This window comes from Trachinotus anak, unplaced genomic scaffold (genome assembly GCF_046630095.1).
Source record: "Trachinotus anak isolate AG129_WGS33_773 ecotype Australia unplaced genomic scaffold, CSIRO_AGI_Tana_v1 ptg000008l, whole genome shotgun sequence".
In the NCBI taxonomy this organism is placed as follows: domain Eukaryota; kingdom Metazoa; phylum Chordata; class Actinopteri; order Carangiformes; family Carangidae; genus Trachinotus; species Trachinotus anak.
This window is the reverse complement of record NW_027273859.1, coordinates 4154205-4180035: the sequence shown is the minus strand read 5'-3', so window position 1 is coordinate 4180035 and position 25831 is coordinate 4154205. Positions and strand designations below refer to the sequence as shown.

The following is a 25831-nucleotide window of genomic DNA, read 5'->3' as shown; positions in this document are numbered from 1 at the left end:
ACCACTCAGCAGACTGTTGACGCAAATGAAACAAAAAGTAAATTTGTTCAGAGCCGTGGGAGGACCATGGATGAGTCCACTTAGGGATACAGCATCAAATCCAGTTGAGCGTTTCTTATCAAGCCTTGTGCAGAATAAGGAAACAGCCAGCAGGATTAATATATGAAAAGACAAAATAACGCCAGAACCAAACAGGATATTTTTGTCTTTTGAGATGATCACTGTGTCAGACTAGTTGATCATAGAATCATGAATTCATGACTTGGCTAAGAGACATGACAGACTAAACTCTGGACCCTGAGCAGTCATGAGTTCTTCCTTCTCAGTCAGTGGACAGCTGGACGGTGAGTTTGTGGGTGAGCAGCGTACATGGGCTCCTGTATGTGTGCAGAGCGTGATGCCGAACATGCAGGTGAAATTCATTCAAGGTCATAATCAAATGGTAAAACGATGTAAAACATCACTCCTGTTTTTGGCAGTTCAACATCTGTGCACCAAAGTGCTCTGACATTAGCTTCTGTGGTCAGTGATTTTAATCCCATCCATCCTCGTATGCGGGTAATTTATCACCACCCCGGAGACAACGACAGCTGCAATCACCTACTGTTCCCATCCGGAGCGACATCCTCGTGTTTTATAGTAGGAGGGGCTGTGGGAGGAGCTGCTTCTTCTTCACTGCATTTTATTAGCTAAGTGTGAAATTTAACTTTTGTGTGAAAATTGAATAAATTGAAAATATTTTTGCTAATCAGACAGAAACATGAGGCTGCAACAGTTATTCTTATTATCAATTTATTATCAAATGCAGATTATTTTCTTGATAAAAAAATGAATAATTTTGTCTATGAAATGTCCTTCCATTTGAGAAGCTGGATTCAGCATGTGTTAGACTGCTTTGCTTTAAACATGACTGAAATGATTAACCAATTATCAAAATAGTTGCTGATTTATTTTCTTTCATTTGTCTAACTGTTGCAACTCTCATCTCGGATCTGTGTATCACAAATATCATGAAACCAGAGTCTGAAAACAAGTTGATCTGTGTTGAAAATACGAGAAATAAGGTTTTCCAGTTGTTCAGTTGTTTTAAGAGAATAAGATACCTGATAATTGGCCTATTTAGCCAACAAGCTGTGTGTCCTGTGCCTTGAAGGACTAGGCCAGGACCATTATTAGTACCGTCTCCACTCATCACAGCACTCTAAGTGCCTCAGTTTGACACCTTATACAATGGATGCTCCTTGCTACCTCCCTGGTAATTTGTGGAGCCTTTTGCCCAAACACAGCCCTGAGTGTTTTGTGACTTGCACTATACCAGTGGCTGACCGCAGCAGCCTCAGTGAGCTCTCTAATTATAGAAAGTCAGACAAAAACAGTTGTGACAGAGGTCAGGTAACGTCTGAGACACTCAGGACCCGAGCTGAGCTGTCTTACTTAGCTATCGCCGGATGATTTAGGCAGAGGGTTTCTGTGCTTACTGGGTCAGCCCAGGGCTCTGCACTGTGACTGACTGTTGTTGTAACCCTTCCAGTCTATAACAAAGCTCTCCACTGCATGGAACCCAGGGAAAAGGCACTGCAGTCCACACTCAAACAGGCATCATCTCATGAATCATCACTTGTTTACATCAGAACAGCAGGCTCATGTGGGGTTTTGCGGGGGGATTACAGTGTGTTTACTCAGACAGACCTCCAAGGATTTCATACTTCCCGCAGAGAACGCAGCAAAGTTTTGTTGAAGCCTTTCAGGTACAACTGTTACCGAACATCATCAACCTGCAGCACATTTACCTGGCAAAAGGCATCAGAAGCCCATGATTGATTTCCATTAATTGGCTGCAGCTGAGAAGATAAACAGTCTTTACAGTGCAGGTCTCCAGTGAGCAGGTCTCCAGTGAGCACTTAGAATAAAGGTTAATGAGAAGAGGCTCAAAGTACTACATGCACTCCATCCGCCAATATTTTCTTCTATCTATAAAATAAATGTTGTTTTTATAGATGTGTATTATATTGTATATCAATATTTTATTATGAAGTCATAGTTTACCCACCATTAGATTTTGCACTACATAAGAATTTATTTTGATTTTTGATTTTTTGATTCAGATTAAAACATTTGATACACTCCCCACAGCATCAGCTGTTCTTTAACTTGGTGAACACAGTACACATCACACCTGCTAAATGGCAGCATTACAATGAGCATGTTCAGAGGATTCAGCTCGGGCACAGCCTCGCAGAGCTGTTAGCATGGCTGCAGACACCTTGGGCTGTATTTATCTGAAATAAGATGCAGGCACAAATGGAAGCGAAATCACCAGGGCCAAACACAAAGGGACCTGATCAGCTGTTTCTTTGCCATTTTAGTGACCACAGGAGGTGGTGCAAACCAAACACACGAGAGGCTGAATACATTGTTGGTGGGAGGAGTACGGAATCAGCAGGTGGAGTCAGTGGATAGCTTCAGTCATGACCAATCACAAGTTCCTCTCATCCCCTTTAAAAGCAGCAGGGAGAGGGAGGGAGAGACGCTGCGGTCTCTGAGGCTACATCATTACCACCACACCATAACGAAACCGATCTCTGTCCACACGACCGCTTTAGTTCCACATCAGAAATGATCTCCTCAGACGTGAAAACGCATATCACATGACCATTCACTGGGCACGTGTGCCGGTGTAAACAGGAAGCAGACTGTCTACTCTGCAGTTGGCGAGGAGCAGAAAATACAACAAAGGCAGTTGTAGCGTTAAAATGCAGAACTTCACTGCACAACAGCTGCTAAAAAAGACAGCGAGGTCAGTAACGCTTGTAATTCAGTGTTCATTCTGCATTCACCACTGCTAGTCGAGGCTGATCAGACCCAATCAGGGAGCGACTGGTGTTGTCTTCGTCATCATTTCCAAAGGTCTCAGTTTTTGCCTGTCCAGACTACACCACAACCCTGGAGTTGTCCAGCAGTGTTCCCAGAAGTCTCTGTTTTAGGCACTCGAAAACTCGCTACTAAGACTCTTAAGTGTGGACAAAGCCAGAGAGAAAGAAAATGTTTATCTCCACGAACGAGCTGAGGTCCTAAAAAAATACACAAAAATGAATGTGTTGCCCCAAATGTACTGTCAGTGGCAGAATTAACAGGCAGTGGATGTTGGAGCAGCTGCTGCTGGAACATCGGTAGGGCTGGTTATAGTTATGCAAACAATTACATTACAACTAGGCACAACTTAAGACTAGCTAGCTGTTGCAGCAAAGCAGTTTAATACATAGCTTCAATTTAAACTTTAACTTCACTGCATTTAAAATATGACTCACCAAAGATTCTCTCCACATAACTGGGTACTAACATGTTTAAAATAAACACAGAACCACAAAACCCAGGTAAGAATGTTAATATAATAAAAGAATTAAAGATAGAGAAAATAAAAAAATACACTCAATAGAATCAGTATGGCATGCTTTAGCTGTGCATGGTGTGATGTGTGTGATGTATACATTAGCAGCACTCTCGCTGCACTGACCTGTGATGTCATGGTCCTGTTTGGGAGCATGAAACTCTGTCATCGCACTAAACTGATTGGATTCACATTTGTGCTCAGGCCATAGTCTGGACAGGAAGCATCATGGTAAAAGACATGCTATTCTCAGTGCTTAGAAGTATCCTGGCTCCTGGGTATGATGGAAGTCTTCAATCAAAACTGCTTCACATCTCAGTTTGGATGTTTTTCAGCATGTTTTTGGTAGTGGCTCAGTTTTAAATATGAGGGAGGAACAGGAACTGAACCATATGGAAATTCAGCAAGTTATCTTTCACTGCCACAGTGTGAAGACACTTAATGCAGTTATAATGGTCTCCTCTGCGGCATATTCTAACCTGAAAACTCATTATTACACAACTCTTTGAAAACACAAAAGACTTTTAAAGTAATTCTGGAGATTTCAGGCAGATTTTCTCTTTATTGTTCTTTTCTGCAGCGTGGAAAAATGCTTACTGTGTGGGGAACACTCTGGTCTTTGCAGGACTTGTTTTCCTTCTCATCACAGCATGATGAAGATGATAATAATATTGGTGATGATGAAAGAATACACATTTTAATGAAATGAAATGAATGTAAATTGAATGGAAAACTGCATTTGATGGTAATATTTCAGTGCAAATCAAACCGTCTCCTCACATGTATTTAACACGTTTGTATTCTTTGTGTCAGTGTTAATGGATTTTCTGATTATTGACACTATGATGACTGAGGGCACGCACTGTTGCATTTACTTACACACAAAAATTTGCCAATATCACAGCTCTGATGCTATTTCTGTTTTCAGCCTCCATAAGCACCTTTGAAATTCATCCTGCTCTCATTATGTCTGTTCTGCTCCATCACTTTGTTTCTGCCCCTGTTTTATGAGATGTATTAATATTTGTTAACTACACAAGCACACTAAATGGTAAGAATTAAGGTCAATAAAAATAGAATCAGACAACTAATTTTACTTGTGACATGAAGGCCAAGTGTAGATTCCTGAAGAAGTCCTGAAAAAACGGTTAGGTAAGATGCACACTCAGTGACTGGAGCCGCAGCACAGCAGCAAAGTGTTCACAGTGTTTCATACTCACTGTGCTTCCTCAAAGTCATCCTCATGTGATTATCAGTTAGACCCCTCAGATGGTCTCTGAGAGGTGCTTCAGGAGGAATTAATCTGATAGCATGCAGCTTCACTGTGACATCGCTGAACATTTCATTATGCATTAGTCAAGCAGTGCCAACACTGAGAACTGAGCCAACATATTACAAATATAAAACACTATCCACAGCGCACACAGTGTACTCAGTGGTCTAAGACCAAGGTAACAATACCACAGTGAAGAAACACTGTTACAGGGGAAAGTCCTGTTTTCAAATTTGACTTCACTAAAAGTACATAAGTATTTTAGAATAATACTGAATTATCATTGGTCATTGATTAATGTACATATCATACATCACTTTGATGTTACAGTTGTTTTTTTTTTTTTTGTTTTTTTTTTGGGCTTCTTGTGCCTTTATGATAGATCAGTGGAGACCGACAGGAAAGGGGGTAGAGAGAGGGGAATGACATGCAGGAAAGAGTCAGACCAATCAGTAGTCGAACCGGTGACTGCCTGCTAAGAGCGTCTTGCGCTCACACATGGTACGCGCCCTAACCACTCGACTACCGGGCCGCCTGTTACAGTTGGTTTTACCTTTACATACTGTTGGGTAGCTCAATCTATCTGATCATAATTTATACATTCATTATATTTTGTATTAATAAGCAGAATCTGAAGAGTAATTTCCATAAAATGGAAATACTCAGTACATGAAAGCACCTCAGAATTTTATGTAAGTACAGTACTTGAGTAACTGTGCAGTTACTTTCCAGCACTGGAAATAATGTAAAGTTTATACTTAAGTATTAAAGTTTATAGAGGTTAAGAGAACTACTGGCTTCTCATGGAGGCTGCTAGAAGGTAAAGAAACTAAACTCAGCAGGATGATCTACAACTGTTTTCTTAGGGTTAGGGTTCAGTATATTCTATCAAAACAACCCCGACTGTTTCTTATAACTAGAAAACTAAATAACAAAGATTATATGAGCCTTCAAATAAGATTAAGCGATTGTACTGCTCTACCTGGGGTCTACATGGGCTCGAAATGATATGAGGAGTGGTAAAGGGGAAGCATGAAAAAACACAGACTCAGGCAGGACTTAAAGCACAATGAAGTTAACAAACTGAATATCCTATAGGGCAGTGAAAATAACAATATTTTGGCATAAAGGATTTGGCTCCCACAGTCTCTATAGTGTGTGTGTATCACTGTGGATATTACAGGTTGACGGTGGTCTGTCTATGGCTCACACAAATATGTAGCAACGTCAACTTCTAATAACATATAAAAGGTTGGATAGAAAGGGCCATTGTTCTGTTCTGTGTCTTGTATAGTATGTTATGTTTGTATGTCATGCAGCCATGGTCCTGAGTGAGGAAACTAAGAAAGCAATGTATGCATCAAGTCAAATATCCATCATATTTTAACAGCCATACAAACCATTTCACAGTGTATTTAGTGCTGGTTTATTTTCTTAAAATGATCTGTGCAAAGAGAAAGACGCTCAGCTGAAGTGCCATTTTTTGGTCATTTTCATGCTTAAAACTACACTAATCAATACTTTTATATCAATAATCGATCAAAAGACCATGCGTAATGTTTAAGGTGTCACACCCACAAACCCACAGAGAATTATTATATCTGCACTTCTCCTCAGCTCTCAGAACATTGTAGTGTTTTATGGCCTGCAGCTTGACTGTGGTAGTTCATAGCGCCTAATTTCAAGACTCAGCAGGAAGATGTTTTCAGTTCTAAAAACAAACTACACTAACTGTACACTACCTGCCCAGCATCAAACAGCTGAGAAGCAGCTTTAGTGAGTAGTGGAACATTTATCTGCTAAACATCGAACTCACACTGAGACTAAAAGCGAGGGGGAGAGAGAATCTCCAAATGAGGGCGACTGTTGCTCTCCGTGTGCTGGATGTGTTTATAGACTACAGTCTGCTAACATGTTAGCCGTGGCTATACAGCGTGTTCACAGCTGGCTGTGCTGTCCCCGTGTGGCCAAAATAAATCAACTAATACCTCTTTGAAGTTGTATTCAAAAACACACAAGTTTAAATGAGACTTTATTCACCACATTGATGAATCAACGCTGACAGTCACAAACACTCATACAGCATTTACAACTTTGGACACCTACCAAAATAGCTCTACGTCAGTCTAAAATAGATCTTCTGTTACTGTTTATTATTTCTCAGTGTAAAAATGTGATCTCAAAGTGTTGTGCTGACTGCACCAGACTGTAGAGGTGAAATCCTATACACAGGAGAAATGACTAATGACCAAGAGTCAGGTTTTCTTAACCTGTGGTAAACACTGGTGAAACACAAAGTGTCTCCTGAACAGCAGGGAGCAAGAGGTGCTCACCAGCTTTAGATGTCTTTGTGCTGTGAGCCTCAAGAGCAGCCAGAGTAAACAGGGAGGGAGTCACTGTACAGGATTTATGCTGCATTAAAGTTCAAAATGGTTTTACAGCCAGCTTAAAAAACAACAACACTGTGCTACATCACTCTTCACACTGACTCATGAATTTATAAGCAACCTGTATAGATGAAATGAAAAATGATGGAGGACTAACGGAGGTGGCTGGGTGTAGGAGCATCAGTGCTCCTGCTGAACTCCAGCTGGAATAGACCAATCCATCAGCACAACCTGCTCTGTTCCTACCAGGAACACTGGGAGAGGTCTAATATATTGGCCCAACACCTCTCATTTCAAATCATTTCCCCTGTCATCTTACATTTGTCACACTAATGTCACACCGAACTATCCACTGCTGGAAATAAGCCTCACTTCAGCTGGCTCATACCGATATAAGCAAATGCAATCAGAGCATAAATCAAAGCAGAGGTTCAATTTGTTTCTCAGGACAAGGACCAGCTTGATTCTTCCCTGTTGATCGTCTGGTGTGAATAAACAGCAACCTCACCACCTCATGCTTTTATAACAAATTTGAAATGATTAATAGACTGATTCATGCCCCCCCTCCCTTTTTTTTTTTTTAGCTTTATTAACCATTTCCAGACTATGACAGCACATTGGAAGCTGCATTGGTTTTTTTCGTACATGAGCCAAATCTTCTTGGCAGCAGGAGATGGATTGTTGAGCAGCTCAGTAGACAATGCGGGGAGAAAACCATGAGACAGCTGACAGAACGCTGTCACGAAAGTAGGCCAGACAGTCAATCCTCAAACTCCCACTAAAAACATGGTATCGACCACGAAAAAAAATCCTCTGAGATCAAAGACAACAGGCTTTATGCAACATCCCACATTAGAAAGCAAAAATGTGGCTGTTTCACTGGCTTCCAGAGGAATGACATCATATGGATGTTTATGTTGCATCAGTTGTGCTTTTACATCACAGACCATGTCACCTGCAGAGCTACAGAAACACAACAACCCTCTCAGTGTATGGATGATACACATGTCATGCTTCTACCTCTCTATCCATGACCAAGCCAACCCGCAGTGCGTCTGGAAAAAAAAAAAAAGCTTTGGATATTTCAAGGAAACAGTGCACAGTCAGGAACAGCTGTAAAGAGTAAATATATTATGATTCTGTGGGCGATTTGAGCACAATGTCTTCCTGCAAAGCCTGAGGACTTTTCACTCCACTGATTTCCTTCTTGACAGCTCCTAATATTATATCTCATTCCCATTCCCCAGAGATTAGAAAGCTTTTGTTCTTCTTTCCATCAGTGGATTTCAAGATGGTCTCTCACGAAAGTTGGACTGATGAAAACAGTGTGTGAACACTGCAATGCAAAGTGGAGACTGCTTTCCTCTTACACACTGTATGACAGTGTAGGCCAGCCTTCTCTCGAAGCCCATAAAATATGTTAATGATTACAACATATACACCTAATGCTTTTCCAGAGGGAGGTGAATATAATAAAGAATATTTTTCACTTTTACTAAAGTGCGTTTTTGGAGTTCAGGCTGTTCTCTTACACTGTTAAATTCTCAGACACTATCACGCGATTTTTATTCAGTTGATTTGTCCTTTTGACCTTGATCTGTCACGCCCTACAATGACTCAGTTTCTGAGATGAATTACTTCACGAATTGCTCAAGCAAAAGTAATTTATTAAACCACTTCAAAGCCTCCACACCCACATATAATATCTACTGCATTCTACATGTATTTCACTTATAAAAAGATGAGGTTTAACAGGGAGTCAGCTGCCGGTTTACAGATAGCTAGCTTAGCTCATGTGACTTCATCTTCACAGTGAAGTCGAGCCTTGGGGTTCACACACCGTCCAACAAAATCAGGTGAGTTCTCAATATAACCTTACCTGTGGCAACCCTTTAGTAAGCTAGCTAAGAAGGGATAATAACCTCAAAGACAGTGCATAAGCCAAAAAAAATGTTTTGTTTCTCTGTAGACATTACATTGGGATAATATCCTCTTTGGTTGCTATCACCTTAACAAGCCTATAATTATTGTACTCAGACCTTTAAAGGCCCTTTTTCAGTTAAAATACCTGTACTCATCAATTGCAGGAATATGACGTACTGTACACTGCATCAAAGGTCTCCAGTTTTTGATGTATTGTAAGTCATTTCATACACAGATCTCACAACAGGTAAGTTCAGTAATCATTCAAAATTCTGGTACAGGATCTGGGTAACTGACACTCAGTGTATTTCCTACACATCTATGAGCTGTTTCACACATACTTCAAGTTTTATATAGTTTGTAAAGCAGTGACAGTTTTTTGTCATTAATCTCCAGAAATCTCCACACCATGATTCCTCTAAAAATCAAAATCTGTTGTGTCAGCAGGATCAATAAGTAAGTAGCTGTTTCTGTGTCCACATTTATACTATGCAATCAATGCATAATTTGAGAGGCTTTTTATTGATATGTAATATTCTTGGGCTTGTTGTAGGTTCAGTCTGTCTACAGCTTCTATTCTATTCTATTCTATTCTATTCTATTCTTCTAAAATAGCTTAATCAAAGCATGTAAAATATGTTAATGACTACAATTTTCTCACTAAATGCTTTTGGTGCGCTACATCCTCTGTATTTATGCACAGTAGCTGTAATGCACTAAATTATCATAGCATGCAACAAAACAGTTTTGCCATGCCACCAAAGGCGAGATTCTCAGTGTTGAAAATCCAGCTTGTTGTTTTGAATTTATGCTTCATAGGGCTGGAAGCAGCACACGTGGGGAGGAAGTGTGTGTGTGTGTGTGTGTGTGTGTGTGTGTGTGGGGGGGGGGGGGGGTTATAATGAAATTAAAATCCTGCCTGGGATTATGAGCTGAGTCATGCCAAAACTGTAAAAGAATCCAATCTGAGAGTAAGTAGAATCTGCATCTCACGCTCTTTTAATTTGACATGCTTCATCGGCTAATCGCCTCCCTGTCACAAAGATTCGGGGCTGTTTCAAACTCGTTTTATCTTTCAACAGCCGTAAGGAACGTTTCACCTACCTCCCTCTCTCTCTCTCTCTCTCTCTCTCACACCATAGCCGTTTTTTAAAGGGCGGACTAACAACTGATCTCTCAGGACTATTTCTATTAATAACCCCTCCTTCGCTCCACTGTTTCCCAGTGAGACAGGCTCATAATTAAACAGTGTAAACGCTGTTGCATTAGAGTGAACTAAATAAAAAGGGCTAAGCATTCTCAGCGGTGCCGTTTTTGCTTACACAAGAAAGGTTTGGAACCTTTCTTTTTTGTGCCAACATGTTTGGAAGCATTTTAATTACCTTCTTTGTGTGTGTTATTAGCACATGGCATGGAGACAGATTCCCGAGGAGGTCACGTTTGTCTTTTCCCATTTTCATTTAAAGAGAAGGACTCTTACAAAGAGGCAAAGTAGCTTGTTTTCCATCCTGCACTGATCAGTTCGTTGGAACAGCACTTTTCAGCCTCTTCAATTATCAGCAGGCACCATGATGATTCAGTCGTATTTCACTACTGTAGATGACTTTCCGTCAGCACTAGAAATGGCTAATATTTCCATCCCATTAACTCCCAAGCCTGTGAAAATGACAGGAGATGATCGATGGGTGCAGCTTGGGCATCAGTCTTGCAGACGCATACAAGAGTATCTATAAACTCTCTGACCAACTATTAGGAGACCTCACTGCGCTAATGATGCATGACAAATAATTAAGAAGGGATCACGGAAATTAGTTTCTTTCTTTATCTGACAAACAAGTTAAACTCATGAGTGAGTCAAGCAGGGCTGAACTGAAACCGCTGGTGCTGCAACTTTGCCCTTCAGGAAGTGGCAGTCTCCTGTGTAAGTATACATTTATTAAAAGGACATTTCATAGCACCGAGGTGTATATATCTGGTAGTTGAGGCATGTTTACAAATGAGCTGCATGTTTGCTGACTGCTAGTGGAAAGTAATACGTTGGAAAAATAATCAAAGGCTCATGTTTAGAGCTTTCCTCATTTAATTCCTGAAAAATTCCTCTTTGTATTTGTTTAGAGATAAAATCTGAACCAGAAAGCAACTACTAGAACTCCTACTGGGCCACTGGGCTTCACTAATCCTCTCCTCTAAAAATCAATATTTGTAAAGGTCAAACAGAGCTGGCATGGAAAATGCAGATTAGCTCGTCAATAGCTGACACACTCTCCTACACCCAGAGGCTACGATTTGGTGATGAGTAGATGAAACCACAAGAGTGGAGGGAGGAGCAGAAGCTCAGGGTTTAGAAAAATGTTATGATGAGAACCTTCTGAGGTCACCCAGAGAAACTTAATGGACAATAAAATATAAACACAACACTTTTGTTTTTAATCAGTTTTTTCATGAGTTGAGATAAAAGATCTGGAGACGACCTGATAACCAAGTAGTTAGGGCACATACCACATGAGTGCATATGCTGAGAGCAGGCAAGTCGCCTGTTCGACTTCCTACCGACTGAATTCCTTGTCATTCCCCTCTCTCTCTCCGCTCATTTCCTGTCACTCGACACTATCCTGTCGAATAAAGGTCTAAAAATGGCCAAAACAATGACTTTTTCTATAAACACAAAAGATACACACACACACTCACACAAGACATATCAGGACGAACTCCTGTGGCCCATTGTCGTGTCATTCATCTGCCGCCATCGCCTCATGTTGCAGATGGACAGATTATCTTGGCTGGCGAGAAATAATCGCTAACACTCATTTAAACAGATTAGTGAACATTTGAGAGAGAAGTCTTTTTAGTCCTTTGACAAAGACTTGGATCTTTAATTTTAACTCGTGAAAAATGGGAGCAGAAATAAAAGTGTTACATTTATGTTTTTGTTCAGTGTAAAAAAAAAAAAGGGACTGAACACGAAGATGAGATCACTTTATGTGTACGCGCAAAATGTGAGGATATTTCTGTTATGACACCTTTGGTCTCATATGTAGACAGGTGACAAATTAAAGGAAAAGCCAGCATTAAGTGTCTTGGTAAGATGAGGTAAGGAGAATGAACAACATTCTTCTAAAAGACATTCCCGCAGTTGGTGTTTTGAGGATGGTGGTGGAGAGCGCTGTCTAACACTGTGAAGACCTGACTGCTCATGATTCTTGCCCCGTCGTACTTCTTTCTTATGTCACATTCCCAGATCTCGTTAACTAACTTAGTTAGTAAACTGTTAGTAAACCGGCAGAAGCTATAAAACTAGAAAACGATCCAAGCTGTTAAATTGAGCTACTCTTTAACATCTGTCCACTGATCGTCACTGTTCAATGTATACTCCTTTCATTCTTACATGGCATTACTTTTTTTATTGTGAAGCTTTGAAGCTTTGCACCATTATAAATTATAAAATCTGATTATTACCTGTTTTCACTCCCTTTAGCAGGCAAGCATGTGTGGAGCAGCAACAGAAAGGTGATAACAAGAGGTTGAATGACACCCCTACAAAAGTGGCTTTTTCCAAATGTGTTAATTACATGAACTAGTTTTCAGAGGCAAGAATCTCGTTGAAACCACCTTTAATGAGCTGTGATACACTGGAGCAACGCAGGAGCAGAGGGATAATGACGTTATTTGGAGCTTGGATATTTCCAGCACTTTGAGTCATTATTTTCAACCAATGGGTCATAAATGAACAACACATGTGCACAATTTTATGATGATTGAGAAATAACGCAAACACAAGCTTTTATATACTGTATCTGTGCAGAGGCTGTTCCTGTTTTTGTGCTTTTAGACCTCAATCTACAGCAGGTTTTATCCATCTTGTTCCTGATGTCAGGTGGGCCTTTCTTTAAAAAACAAATCCTTAGAAATGAAACAAGTGGTTAAATGAGGTGAGCAACAATAGCCACCAGAAGGTAAATGTGCCTGAGTCTTCATTAGTTTGAGCAGGGACTACAAATGTTTTGCTGAGGAGAAGCTTAGAAACATTAGTAAGTAGCTAATCCAGTGCTGTTTCCAGCAGTGTTCATTTCACTATGACAAAACTGCAGAAAAAGAAAAATGTGTAATGCAAGTTTTGCAGAAACCTCTAATGCAAAGTCCTATTCACTGATCTGCACCTATACACTCACAAATTGTATGTTACTGATTAATATCCATGAGCCTCCACCTTTCCAAAATATATTTTCCTCAGAAGAATTTTTAGTATTTTGTATATTTGGCACATTTCATTTCTGTCTCTGCTAGAGAAGTAAGGTATTGTTACCTAACAGGCTGACCATCATGCCAACATTTACAAGCTAACATGAGGTAAGCTAAGTTTACGTAGCATTGTTCAAAAGCTTTGGATGTGATCTTACAGTTACTTTCAATTTGTGCTTAAAATGATGGCAAAATAAATACTTCCTCAACATTAGATGATCTTTGTTGTTATGGTTACAGTAATAACAACAGAGTTAAGGTTGTTGAACGGTCATGGATAATAGAAACAATATAATTTTTTACAGTAACACAGTCTAACAATCAACCATCGAAATCATCGAAACAGCCTCAGTTTGGGAATGACGTCTAATGAAGAGAGTGAGTCTGCTGTATTACTGCAGAGCAGAGAGTCACGGACACTGTATATGTCAACCATTTTAATCTACCCCAGCCTCCCGCTAACCTCACAATCAACAAGAACAACACCTGTAACCATGGTTACAGGTACAGGTACAAATGGTACACAGCAAAGACAAAGAACAGCTGTGGCTTCAAAAGGTGTCCAAAGAAAAATGACAGCAATGCTAATCTTCCAACATCACAAATGTCATGGTCACAAATATTTTTTCTTTTTTTAAATCACTACCATTTCTATTTTTACTCTCACCACAGATCCTCTGTTGCCATTTCAGTTTGCCCTTTAGCCGGCTTACACTCCAGTGAACTGTGTCTTCATCTCCACCCACCTATGTTTAACTCCTCCAATAATATTGTTACTTTCTGTATCTGCATGTCTTCAAGTCTCCAGTGTGGATTTATTACCCGTAGTTATTCACTTAGTATGAAAGAATGAATATGACTGACATTATCTGACTGCAACCACATCACTGGACCCTGAATGACGCACAGCAGCCTGACGAGATGAAAATCACAAACAACATGTAAGTGTTGGAAACTGGAGAAAACTGGGATGGGACAGTCATGCATCCTATTGATCCCTGTGGTCTCTTCATTCATGTTCAACAGCCTGATTGGACTGCAGCAAACAAACCATCCGGGTGGAGGGTGAGGCAGTGGCTACATAGAGGGGAGAGGAAGTAGTAGTAGAAATAAGTAGTCGAAAATAATACTTGGGGCCGTTTCCTGCTCGGAGAGCTTGTTGAGTCAAGTTCATGTCCATACACTGTGAAAATCCTTCCAAACTGCCAGCAACATCCCTTCTGTCACAAGGGCCATTTTTCTAAACATGGACAGCGGCAAGGCAATTCATGTCGCCTAACCCTACTGCCATGATTCATAATGTGCAATAAATAACATGTGACCCTTAAGTGAATTAAACCAAATAAATATTTAAGTTCAAGGATCTTGAAAGGATTCACGTTACAAGACGACAACAAGGGACCATGCCAGATATAATTGGTGGTTACATTTTCTGCACCACTCCTAGATTCAGTAACAGCTCTCACTAATATACCAAACTCTGACCAAAAGGCCTTGAAAAAACTCTCCATATGGACAAAGTGTGTAGTCACATGACACAAAGCAGTGGCTCCCTTTTTTAACCTTTTAACCTTATGACCCATTAAAATGAAGTAATGGCGACTTGCAGCCTTTGATCACATTTATATAGTATGTCGATGAGTTACGTGCAGTCCTACCAACAAGTTATCTTCTTAGATTGTTTCATTTGAATATATTTAGAAATCCAAAGAGGTGAAAATGTCCAGTAATTTAAAATCAAAGATTCTATACAAGCCAGGAAGCCAACAGGCATGACTGCTACTACTAACAAAGCCTAAAGCCACAGCAGGACAACAGTGTAAGTCAAGAGTCATTATATTTGATGATATACTTTAAGGTTACACTGTATATCTGCTGAACTCCCAAACCCATCTACTGCTCTTGCAAACCAACCAACTGTTGTACAGTCGGCAGCACAAACAAAATAGCATATAAAAACAGTGATATGCAAATCTATTTCGCAGCGCGAGATAATGGAAACATGAGGACATGAAGTGGACAAAGAGCACGTTAGTCAGTACAGCACAAGTCAACCAAACCAAGCTGGACCCCATGCAGCTGAATACTGCTGTTATTCACTGTGGCTGACTGCTGCTTCGCCACAGTCCCCAGAAAATGATTATGCTCCGTATTGTGAGGAGAATCATGATTTGATGCACTGAAAAATACAAAATGTGAACCTGGTACGGGTACAGCAAGCATAGAAAAAGTCAAACGTGCTACGTCTTTTGTATTAGTATTTCATTTTGCAAAAAGTCTCCCTAGAGCTGAAAAATACCAGCTGACAGGCATTGTCAGTGGATGAGGGAAGCAGATTATTCTGGCTGAAGGGGCTGTAATACACAGTACTGTCGATGGTTGGAACAGTGCTAAAGGTAGTCTCCTGTGGCATGTATCATGCATACTGCTGAAATACACAATTTATAGGCTCCCACTCTTTTAAATGAATCATACTCACATTACTGGACACTGATATATTTCCATCTGTGGATGTGTCATGGCTCAAAAACTGCTGATTTCATTTCAATGAATTATGTTCACTCATTCTCCAATTTGCCTCTGGATTGTCTACATTCACAGTGACCTGCTACAGTCAACAGACCATACCATTTCAATCCGACTGAACCTACGAACGCATGGACAGTTTTATTTATACACACACACATATATATATTATATATATATATATGTATAGATAAATATATATAGTTAAGTTGAATTGACAATTACAATTTCAAATACTGTACATATGTATGTAATTTCTTCAGGCCCCATTATCAGCAAGCTCCCTTCTGAGGCCTGGCTCCAGGAGGATGCCCAAAACATGCAGGAAAGATCATATATCTCATCTAGCGTAGGAATGCATCGAGATCCAGCTGGAGCTGGAAAATGGACGTCTGGGCTGCCTTGCTTAACCTACTGTCACCACGACCTAACCCTGGATAGGCAGGAGAAAATAGATGAAATGAGCAAGCCTAAGCAATTTATTATTTTTGTAGTAATCGGCTGTATCAGTGTTGTTAAAGACAATTTTGACTTCAATTGTACATTTAGTTTAAACACTAGAATGGCCGCGACAGTCATTTTGAACTACAATATACTGGTTTGAAAATGGTTCCTCGACATTAGTATTCTACCAGTGCACATACACTACAACTCCTGCGCCCTGGTTAATAACTACTCCTAGGTCACTCCCCAGTCCATTTCTCTGTGAAGTAACAGGCAGTGGTTTAAAAGAAGCTCTCCTGTAGTGCTGGTAGCAGGGCAGCCTGTCAAGAGAGGCTCGCAGTGCACAGCCAATCCAGAACACATGCAAAGAGACGGATGCATAAATTAACACGAGCCACATGAGTCTTTGAACTGTGAACCAGAGACCACTCTGATCCGCTCTGCAGAGGAGTGCTGGCTTTGATGTGTTTAAAAAGGAGGTTTAAAGATCAATTACATCTGCAGTCTCTGCCGTCACACAAGGACTGCAACTTTAGAGAGAGTTTAAAGTTTTATTAAAAGCAGTGCATGGAAACTCAAAGTGACACTGACTAGATCTGAGATCACCATATTAGTGAGAGTTAGACGGGCAGTGTCAAAATGTTTTAGCTGCGGGGGTGGGGGGGGGTGGGGGGGGGTGGGGGGGTGGAATGAATTTTAGGTTTTAAAACCTGCTCCATTGTTGAAAGGAATACTTATATTATTCTAATCCTTATTTCACTCAAGGGAGAGCTCACGTATACAGAGGTAACTGCTACTACAGTTTCTACTTTTGGCCAATTGAAACCAAGAGAAGTGTTTGAGTAAATGCATCTTAACTCAGTGATACAGTGATTTGTCTTATCCTAAATGCCTCAGAATGCTTAAGACACAAGAACATGGTCCAACCATTAGGACGTCTTGGTCCAGGTTTTGATCTCCATCTTGAATATAACTCATCAAATTGAAGACGATGTGATGGTGTTCATAACTGTTCTGAAGTTACTACCATCACTTCCACTCCCTGCTTTGCCAACCTGCTGTTGTCCTGCGTAGTGGGGAGTGACATAGTTAGAGCCTACACCACATATCAATGCTGTTGTATATTCTACATCCATATGATAATTTCACCAGATCTGGGTGAGTTAAATGAGGATAACAGTCCACTTCACCACACCTGGACAACTGCTACATATAGTGGCATTGCATGCAGTCCCTTTTGATTACATCGTTCCAAAGTTCGATAGTTTCAGATGCTATTAAACCTCCAGAAAGAAACTCATATGAAGCATACTGAGGCTTTTATTATCTGTATAGTAGGGATGGGCGATGCTGCAAAATTTATTTTCAATCCTTTACCAAGTAATATTGGGAATCACTAATATCAGTACTTTAGCGATCTTTAGCGATACTTTATTATGAAAAGCAGCTTATGTACTTTCATGTAGGTGAGAGCAGTGCCATTATTTCACAATAGGCTAAATCTTAATACATGACCACTGAATGAGCTGCCAAAGGTTAGCAATCATTTTAAGGAGTAGCAGAATATATACAGCCGTCCTCAAAATTATTCATACCCTTGTTAATTTTGTGATTTTTTATTTTTGCGATGAAACTAATGCATTTTTGTCAAGTTTGTTTATGAATTATATGTGACCAACAAGTGAAAGAACGACAACAATACACAATTCAAGAAACTCTTAAATTCATGGGTATTTTATTGTCGGATTACCAAAAAATGCCATGTTCAAAATTATTCATACCCCTGGCAATATCTCAACAAAAATGTCCCAAATGTGTTCATCTTTGTCCCAAAGTTATTTCATGATGTCTCATTGGAATGAATACCTTTTTTGTTGACCAAATGTTAAACAAGGTTAAAAAAATAGCATCTTTCCAGAAGAGTATAAATAGTGGGAAAGTGTTCAGGTCATTGTTAATCTCTGGTCATCATGGTAAAGAAGAAGGAGCTCAGTGAGGACCTGCGTCAGCGTCTTGTGCAGGCCCACAGTGAAGGAAAGGGTTACAAGGCCATTTCCAAGCAGTATGGTGTCCCTGTCTCAACCGTCCAGAGCATCATCAACAAGCACAAGAGGTTCAACACTGTCAAAAACCTCAGTGGGCGTGGCCGAAAGTGTAAGGTGTCCCCCAAACTTGCCAGGAGAATCTGCCGAGAGGTCAACACCAACCCACGGACCACAACCAAGGCCCTAATTCAAACCCTTGAGCAGACAGGGACAAAGGTGTCACGGTCCACCATTGAGCGAGTTTTGCACAGAGGAGGTCTATGGACGTAAACCTCGGAAGACGCCGCTGCTCAGGAAAAAACATCTGGTAGCTCGCCTGGCCTTTTGTAGAGGTCATCTGAAGCAAGATCCCAGCTTTTGGTCAACCATCCTGTGGTCTGATGAGACAAAACTGGAGTTATTTGGCCATATGGATACCCAGTATGTCTGGAGGAAGAAAGGAGAAGCCTATAGACCAAAGAACACTGTGCCCACTGTCAAGTATGGTGGTGGAAGCATAATGCTGTGGGGATGTTTCTCTTCCAGTGGCACAGGCAATCTCGTCAAGGTCCAAGGTATCATGAAAAAGGAGGATTATATCAGGATACTTGATGAAAATGTCAAGGAATCTGCTGAAAAACTCAAGCTTGGCCAAAACTGGATGTACCAGCAAGACAATGATCCTAAACACACCGCCAAGGTAGTCAAGAAATGGTTCAAGGACAATGACATCAGTGTCCTGGAATGGCCAAGTCAAAGTCCTGACCTCAATCCAATTGAGAATTTGTGGCATCACTTGAAGACCAGAGTGATGGCGAGGAAACCAACCAACCTGACCCAGCTTGAGGCATTCGCCAAGGAAGAGTGGGCCAACATCCCACAGGAGACGTGCAAGAAGCTTGTGGACACGTACAAGAATCGTCTGGAAGCAGTCATAAAGAATAAAGGCTATGCCATTGACTATTAAATAAAGACGATGGACTAGGGTATGAATAATTTTGAACATGGCATTTTTTTTGGACTCCGTTAATAAAATACCCCAGAAATGATTTTTTAAAATTATTTTATATTGTTGTCATTCTTTCAATTGTTGCTCACATGAAGCTAAAACACAAATTTGAAAACAAGCATTTATTTCATCACTAAATGAAAAAAATCACAAGAATCAGCAAGGGTATGAATAATTTTGAGGACGGCTGTAAGTGCCAACTGTGAGACCTGGTTTGATAGCTGTTAGTTAGGGTATATCCATGTTTGAATATGCACGACATGACAACAGCAGTAGGGAAGCAAAGAGTGGATTCACTCATTTGAGTTCACGACAATAGAACATCGTTTGCACAGACAGTTCTACTCTGAAATGAGTCTGTCATAGAGGAGAGAAACTGAAAATGGTATCAATTCTATTGACACTAGAATCGATCTTCAAAAACCAGACGTAGCATCTGAAGTATTGATATGTTGGTATCAATGTGACCAGCCCTACTGTGTAGTCTCTTTTAGAGTCTTTTCTTGGTCTGTTCAGTCACATTTCCTGTCACTAATTATGATCATTATTCTGAGTTATTCCAAACAATTCTAATGGGAGGGGATTATGATGGAGGAGGCTCTCATCCTGTGCTGAATGCTGAGATACAGGTCAGGGACAATGTGTTTATCATAACTGTTCAATTTCTTCCAGCTCAAGCACCGCATTTTTTTTATATCACAGCCTCAATATTTAACAAAGCAGTCCGATTTTGCTGTCTGCTTTAAAGAGCGAATCTTCAGTACAAAAGGAATGATTATACACAAATATATGCAAATAACTCATCTTCTTAACTGCAAAACAACCTCCTCTGTCTGAAAGAGAGTTAAGTTTTCACATCCTTTTTTGTTCTCGCTGTCGTCACTATGACCCAAACATGTCATGATGCATTAGACCCTTACTGTGCTGAAAGAGAATCTAAATACGCCCCATCTCCAGGAGGCAACAGGCCAAGTGCTGTATTCAGCATTCACCACACAATAACAAAATGAATATTTGATTGGGATTGGTACAGCCACTTCCTGGCTCCTGCAGCGCCCCGAAGAACAAAGCAGTTCTCCTGTTACCCATGGACAGTTACAACTTCTTTAAATAGTGCTCCACTGCAGCACAGTGAGCACAACATCCTGCAGGAAATAGAGTTTGACTTGTTAAGAGTTGCAGAAGAAAAGTTGACTCAAAGACAAAGTAATGCAAACTTCAAAACAAAGTGGCACTGTCAAATAGAATGAATAAAACTTTATTTCTCGCTGATGAGATTTCACCTCAGCAGCTCCGTGCTCTACACCAGGAACAACAACAGAAAATCAATAAAGACGCTAAACTGACTCAAGGTCTCAAATAATTTCCTTCCAGTCTGTAAGGGTACAACAATCAGCTGCCCTTTGGTGATACTTGAAAGTGGACCACAGTGTTCATATGAGTCCTTTCAACTCTTGTTACTGCAGATGTCCACCAGCAGCAGGCCCGCAGTCAGACTTATAACTCAAAGTGACAGTGAGTGAGAGGCAGCAGAGAGAAAAGTCCACTACCTGACAAGCTTCAGACAGGAGGACGGAAACCAACTGGCCTCACTCATACTGTCCTTGAGGTGGCCAATCGGGTCGCTAGTATGGCTTTTGTGTGTGAAGCTCAATTAGATGTGTGGTGGTGTGAATATGAAGGTATACTGCAGATACACACCTTTGGGTGTAAAGTTGACCAAAATAACAAAAGGTTATACAGCTGGTTTCTTTGAGGGAGTTCTCTGAGGACACTTTCAAATCTGCATTGTTCCGTCTGGTTGATTAGGATTCTGCTTAATTTCCCCCCTTGGAACATTTTGTTTGGAAATATCTGAACACAACAATTGCACTCAGGTGAAGAGCGAAACAACTGCGCTGAGACCCTTTAGAGGGAAGTGGTCTCAGTCCGACCGCAAACAAATTCTGGAGCAAGCTGTTTGTGATGGTAACAAGACCCAATTTAAATCTGGTCAAATTACGTTATACATTGCCAAGTGTGAGCTAAACCACTCACATAACCAGGACAGCGTATAGCCTTCTTGATATTTGTTCAGAAAAGGCCTTCTTCCTGTGCCCACTTGAGGATTGCCCCTGCTCTCGACATGTGAAACCAGTGAGCAGAGTGGATATTCTCACATGGATTTCAATGATGCAACTCATCCACTGATTTGAACTACAGCAAACACATGATACATTTGAAAATATGTTAAACAGCAAGCACTGCTGGGAGAAGTAATCACCCCTCTGACCAGACAAATTATGATCCTTTTTTTTTCAACATTTAGCATTAGCATATCAGCAGAGTAATAGTGAGTAAGAGTAAACTGTCACGTGGTGGCTGCATTTAACACCTGAATGAATATGGTTGGGCACTAAAGGTCAGCTGGTGTCCAAACAGATGCTCAATGAACTAGTGACCGTCGAGCATGAATGAAGCACCCGATGCAAGAGCAACTTCAGTGCTTTGAACTAACAATACTCTCCACGAGCTGCCAGAGGTGTTAGTGAGTTTAAGTGACTTTTATTCCCTGACTTTAGCCTTTAAGTGACCGCACCAAGGCTGCATAAATACCTGCACCACAACTTTTAAAACGTTCTTATGTTTTATCATTAGTGTTTAGTGTTGAATGTTGTCAGGTGTGTCCTGTTGCACTATGGGCTCATCAAGGCAAATTCCCAACAATGTTTGTTGTAATGGCAATAAAGTTAACTCAGCTCGACTCAAGAATATGGAGAGAATTTAAATTGTCCCCTGGGGATAAATAAAGTTTTTCGAATTGAATTTGAATTGAATCACTGTCTAAAGAATAAGCTCGGCTTCACACTTTGTTCAGGGTATGAAATAAATGAATGTAATGAAAACACTAGTCCCTAGCTAATCATACATACTCACAACTATAATAAAGCAAACACACCAAAGCACGTTATTAAAGTTGGTCAAAAAGAGAAAACTGTCTAACAGCGATGACACAGATGAATTTAAACCACCTCCACACTCATTGGGCTCATCCTCATCCAGCCAAGCTAACGTACCAGCCTATCCACTGAACACCCAGAGACAAAGCTGATGTTAACCCTCCATCTAACTCCTGGTAATACAGCAAATAGCCACAAAACACACGTTATATGACATGACAGGCTTTCTATGCATGGACGTGATTATTCTTGTAAAATTAAACCTGATGTCAATGGGGTTTTTTGGGGGTTTTTTTTTATTACTTTTGGTGACTCACTCTGCTGGAATAGTTGCCATGTTTGCAGCATGTGTTTATACAGTTCCACATTTTGCAAAGACAAAGTGAGAGATATGACTGCAGGGTGCAAATACAGTGTAGCTTTTGAGTGATGACTTGTCTTATTTGCTGCAATTATACTCATGAGTCAGAACGATGTGTTGGGGATGAAATGCCACACATGCCACCTTTAATAGCTATGTTTTAGAATAATATGCACGGACACCACTTGAAGTAGGAGCAGTAATTAACACCTAGAGTCAATTTCTGCTGCTGTTATTGCCTCATTTCCAGTGCAGTTCTCCACTGGGGTAAAAATGGAAAAATAATAGGGTAAACTCAGGTGCGTGGTGTGTTTATGTAAGGTGCAGGGCACAGGTGTACAGATCGTGTCTCTAGGGGACAGAGGCAAAGCAGCGTGACCCTAGGCCTTTCATTAACTCCACAATAGTGTAGTGTATCAGAGTCATGTGAGGTAATGTGAGGGGCGGTCTTCACCTCATAATGCGCGACCCTCTGGGACTCGGAGATGAGCTGAGCGCTGCACACTTTGCAGTAGCTGTCTGTGAAAAGCCCTTGGTCCACCTCTGTTGACTTCATCTGGAGAAAGAGACACATTCAGACATGGTTACTGATCTGGATACACCAAGAACTGAACACCGACCACTGTGAGTTCAAAAAGGAAGAAGCAATTCTTATTAACAAATTTCACAAAACATGCTTCAGAGCTGTGAGGTGTTCTGAATCCCAGGCCTACAAATACATCTGAAAGTCTCAACCACACTGGACCACATTCACTAATTGAAACAGTGTTGAAAAGACATTTACATAAAAGTGATGTCTACAAGATATTCTATTTACACAAATGAGACGTTGGCCTTTTGTTGTCACTGTTGTGCAGCCTTACTTTGTGAGACTAAAGGGAGCAAAAACAAACCAAGCGAGATGTAATAAAGCAAGTAAACAATAATCTCATTTCATACTTTCACCGTTAATCAATATTTCATCACATCAAGCATTTGAGTTAGTGACAGACGCTGAGCAGCTTTTGCAAGCAGTGAGTCAGAAAAGCCATTTAATATCAAACATCTCAGTAAAGCTTCAGTCACGAAACCAAAATTATATTTGACAACAATGAATAAATAACAGCAACAGATCACGCTGACAGAGTTTTTCCTGGATATTCATTAAAAAATATGAGTGAGGCCGGTGCTGTGTGTTGGAGAATATGGGATTCAGAGAGAGACGTCTGCAAAAAGCTTTTTATTTCCGTTTCCACAGGCACAGCTGAGCCAATTCCCTCTTTCTTTTCTTTCTATTACTAATTCAGCCTGGCTTCCATTAGGGGCTCACATTTCATATTTGAAAGCAGTCAGGCTAAACTCATCCTCATTTACTCAGGCACATCTTCATTAGGAGCAGCAGGACAGATGAGAGCCGAGGTCATGTGGGTATACTGAAGGCAAATCCTCCGCAACCTGTTTGAGTTCTCTTCCCCAGATATTAAGGTACAACAGAAAAATGAACTTTTAAAGCTAATGCAAAGTTTCATTGGGGTTTGTCCACTTTCGCATGCAAATGATGACTTAGCCTATTTCTGATTCTTGCCAGCTACAGAATTAATTTCGACAGAATTTTAACATTAAGTACTAGAGTTATTGGGATTCTGATACCGGCATCGGAAATGCCTCTGATACTGCCTAAAATACTGAAACAGGAGTCGACATGTACACAAATCTATGCACCAATCTGATCGAAGAAAACTTTACATTTTCACACCCAGATAAAACACCTGTCTCCCCAGAAATCAACTCTTCTCTACTGCTCTAAAACATTAGCCTACAGAGGAAGTTGTGCTGTGCAGCCACTGGCAGATACAATGAAGAACTGAATTCTGGTCAATAGCTTAACGACTGTTTGCCAACGTCACTAACAGGTGGACCGTGGGCCGGATCCAGTCCCAGATGCTGTCCTGTCTGGACCCTGACGTATAACCAGGGGTGAACACTAACAAAGTACATTCACTTGAGTACTGAACTTAATTATTATTATTTTGTGAAACCTATGACTTTTACTCCACAGACCACGGTCTGATCTTAAGTCCATGTTTGAATGGACTGAAATAGTCCATATAGAATGTAGAAATAGTGAAAGGCTCCTTTTGTTTCAAATGTTTGCTGTGTTTACCACGACCAAACTTCATCACTGCTGACAAAAACTCACCATCTATATAAAGAAAACAGCTTGTAGTTGTTGTTTTTAAGCCGTGGTTGGTCAAATGACCTCTGGACATTTCTATAGACCTGGTGTCATATTCTACAAGCTTTTTACTCTGCAGGTTCTACACTCGGTCAGTTCTTTTAGTAGGTTGTTTCAGAGTTATTAGGTTCTGTAAACACTCTGCACAACAAAACAACAATGTGCCGACCAAATACATGTACTTCTGAATACAGAAGTATTTTTCAAAGCAAGTGCAGCAGTTCAAGTTTCAATTCAAGTAATGGACCTGTGGACTTTGTCCACCCCTGCCTATAACCTATACATTATTGAGAATTAGTACATTTTGACAGTGTATCTGTTTTAACCAGCGCAGCCCCAACAGTGAGAAACGAGATGAGAACAGTAGTGCTATGAGTTGTAGATTCTTTTTCCATATGTTGTCCATTATGAAAACACCCAACATGAACTCTGGAGGAGGACTACTAAACTTACTATTTAAACAGCATTGGTAGAGGAATGATTCTGTTCTTTTTCATCACTATAAGCTGTTGAACGTTGAAAGATTCAACCCGGCCCAAAAGATGTGTTTATTCATGATTTATAGAAGGTTTCACCCAAGTCATGACAGCAATCACATCACGTCCTTTCAGGGTGAGTAAAAACTGTATTAAGTACATAAGTAAGAGCCTCTGTTGTCATTTAGTGTTGTTACGTATATTGGATGTTATAAGCTGTAAGGTACACTGTGTATTTCCTGCATCATCTCCTGATGATGTGTAAATAAATGATGAGCTCTGCAGCCACTTCACAACACATTGTTTTCTGCCTGGAGCTGCAGGTACGGCAAATAATAAATATCTGGAATATTACAGCAGAGTCTTAAAGTATAAAAGTCAAAGTCAGTTCTTTTTTTTTTTTTTTTTTTTTTAATACATAAATATATAAGCTACTGGATTTGAGGCCAACAACCATATTAATATTTGAGCGTTTTTAAAGCCTGACAACAGTTTTTCAGTAATTCATTTTGGTTGATGTTTATGTTTAAAATCTCTTCAGTTTAGAAGCTGAAGTTTTGTGACTGATACATGTAGTGAGTGAGACATTTTATGATGTCAAACCATCCTGGAGGCCTAGTGGTTACG

General features: G+C 40.3%; 1 protein-coding gene across 3 annotated transcripts in view; it reads right to left on the bottom strand.

The window, feature by feature from the left end:
* Window positions 1-25831, bottom strand: part of zmat4a (zinc finger, matrin-type 4a) — a 145721-nt gene that overhangs the window by 103790 nt on the left and 16100 nt on the right. For all 3 annotated transcript variants that reach the window (XM_071481947.1, XM_071481948.1, XM_071481949.1), the window contains exon 2: window positions 22968-23069. In XM_071481947.1, coding sequence (XP_071338048.1) covers window positions 22968-23069 — 102 coding nt within the window. The remainder of the gene's footprint in view (window positions 1-22967; window positions 23070-25831) is intronic.